At 35.4% G+C, this 2,746-nt stretch overlaps 1 protein-coding gene across 1 annotated transcript; it reads left to right on the top strand.

Moving 5' to 3' along the window:
• Nucleotides 1–1,224, top strand: LOC141594578 (putative F-box protein At2g02030). Its single transcript, XM_074414587.1, has one exon. The coding sequence runs from the start codon at nt 1–3 to the stop codon at nt 1,222–1,224; it is 1,224 nt and encodes a 407-aa protein (XP_074270688.1).
• Nucleotides 1,225–2,746: the final 1,522 nt, after the last annotated feature.

Raw genomic sequence — 2,746 nt, 5'->3', positions numbered from 1 at the left:
ATGGAGTTGAATGTAGAGCAAAAGATTGAAGGCGGCGGATTCAAAAGACGGAACTGCAATACGAGTGCTGCATCATTTGCAGACTTTCCTGAAGAAATTCAGATTAATATTTTGTCACGGCTGCCACCGGAAATATTTTCAAGATGTAAGTTTGTTTCGAAACACTGGAATGCTAGTTTAACCATACAGACTTTCATGTTTAGACACGCTCTTTCATATGATAAACATTCTAAAGTTGCTTTTGTGATACACAAACCGATTAAGGGATCTGACACGGTACTCTCATTCGAGCTTTCTGATAACAAGAACCCCAACAGACCGACTATGACTGTACCAAAGACAACTACAATACGTGTAAAGACGAATAAGATGACAACTGAGGTAATAAAAGGGCATCATGAATATTTCTCTGATGGTCTCTGGCGCGAGCACAATTGTAATGTTATGTCCAATATCTGCAACGACCTTATTTGTCTCTTTAATCGTTTTCCAAAGCGTGTCGGTCTTTTAAGCTTAAGGACCCGGGAATTTATCGCTCTTCCTCCAGTACCGACAGAGTGTGCAGGTCGTGTTACATTATGGTATGCATTAGGGTTTGATCCAGTAAGTAACGTATACAAGGTGTTAAGTATTTATGGTGGAAGCGAAGAGTGTTGTACCAAGGCCGCGATATTCACAATTGGATCGAAACATTGGAAACTGGTTGAGTATAACTTTGTAAGTTTTGCAGTGAGCATGAATTCGCGTTATTGGAAAAGCCAGAATAGGTTTTGTCTCGATGGAGTGATTTATTGGGTTAATGACAATGAAATTGATGATACTAGCGTGCTAACCGTCGTTGCTTTTGATCTGAATCTCGAGGTGTTCACAGATTACACGCTTGATACGATACCTATCAAAGACGTTGAGAAAATCAGATACTATTTGACATCCTTGAAAGGGCGTCCAACTCTGTTTATTTGGAAGAAGGAAAGTGATGAGATACAACAGTTGACATTGTTTAACCATGAAAATCCAAAGGTGGCTTGGAATAGACGGAGTTTTATTGCACACGATTTTCCTAAAAAATTCTCATACGGCTGTTGGTGGAATTGTGTTGCAGGAGGTAGCATCCTGCTGCGTTCTGTAAAGCCGATAAAAAGTTCTGTCAAACCCGAAGAGCAGGATGATGCATTGTTGTCGTGGTATATATGGTATGATCTCGAGAAATTGGCGATAGAGTAACATATATTCAATTTGAAGGTGATTGCTTCGAAGATTTTAGTTTATCAGTATAAACGAGATACTTGAATTATTAATAGCGCTGATTGCTTCGAAGATTTTAGTTTATAAACATTGTTACGAAAATGATTTATTTTCTTAGATTGAAATATGGTTATACAATGCAAAAAATCGAGTAATAAGAGAGGATGGAATGCATCGCTGTCTGTACTCGCTACATTAATCATATCTAATTGCTAAGACTAGAGACGATAAGTTTTGTCGATTTCCACTTTCCACTATAAGACGAGTTAATAGGGCCAAATGCACACAACCTTACCCACGTGCTATAAACACTATGAGACTATTTCGAATGAACCATGAAAATTGTGTCGAGAGTTGCACAAAATGGTCAATAGTGAAAAATATGTCGAGAGGGCATGATCTCAGTCCGTATGACTCGTTATATTACGGCTTTGTTATGCTATAAACACACGACCTCAATAAATATGTTCGACCCATGTATGACTCGTTATATTACGGCTTGTTATGTTATTTTACTCGGTTTTGCTCCGACTTTTAGTATTTTTCTTTCCTAATCTAGTTATTCTACATCTCTACCCAATTACTACCGAGTATATAAGCTTTGATTTTTTGAAGCTTTGTTTTTAGTTTTTAGAAGGAACTTATGCAATTTGGAGAAAAACCTAATTATATATTCTAGATCGGAACAAATTCCTCCTTCCCGGCGGTTTAAAGCCTTTGAAACTATTAATATTCAATTGTGAGTTTCAAAGTTCTAATCTTTATCTTAACTATCGTTAATTGTTTTGTTCTTTATCGTATGAATATTGTTTTATAATCTTTACGTGCACAACTAGTTGTCTAATTCACCGTTCTATTGTTTTTAGGATTAATTGAATATGATTTGTTGTCTAATTCACCTTTCTATTGTTATTAGGGTTAGTTAAATAGGATTTATTGATTAACTCTATATTAGTAACAATTAGGGATTAATATTAAACGGATTTCGTTGACATTGATACTTAGAAGCAATTAACATATATCTAAAATACAACTTGAATTGCTATCGGAAACCATGTTATTGAATCGTAGTAACACAAACGCAGAATATATTATACTAACAAATAGAGCAAAACAAAAGAATTAGTCGGTATAAGTCCTTTATGTTTGTCTTCAAAGGCAGAGATTGAGTATTGTTTCTTTTACGTACTTTCGAGTCTTGATCGAAATAACAACCGTCTTAGTTGATAGATCTTGCAGTATAAACCTTCGATATGAAGGAATTTGCGAGACATTCTGAAGAACTTGATTAATATCTTGGGGGTGCCCCACCTTATCCCCTCTCCTTTTTGTGAGAGGTCACAAGCAAGACTAAATTTGTAGTAATAATCGATAACAAATACGGAGTAAGGAGTACATTTTTATATTTGTGTCTTTCTGTTGTTCAAAAATCACACTTCATATTAATAGAATATTATCTCATATATTCTCATATATTCTGTTAGAATATCTCTGCAATCAA

The sequence above is a fragment of the Silene latifolia genome, chromosome 8 (assembly GCF_048544455.1).
Source record: "Silene latifolia isolate original U9 population chromosome 8, ASM4854445v1, whole genome shotgun sequence".
Lineage (NCBI taxonomy): Eukaryota > Viridiplantae > Streptophyta > Magnoliopsida > Caryophyllales > Caryophyllaceae > Silene > Silene latifolia.
Note: the sequence above shows the minus strand (reverse complement) of the source record. Positions and strands in the feature narration are given on the sequence as shown.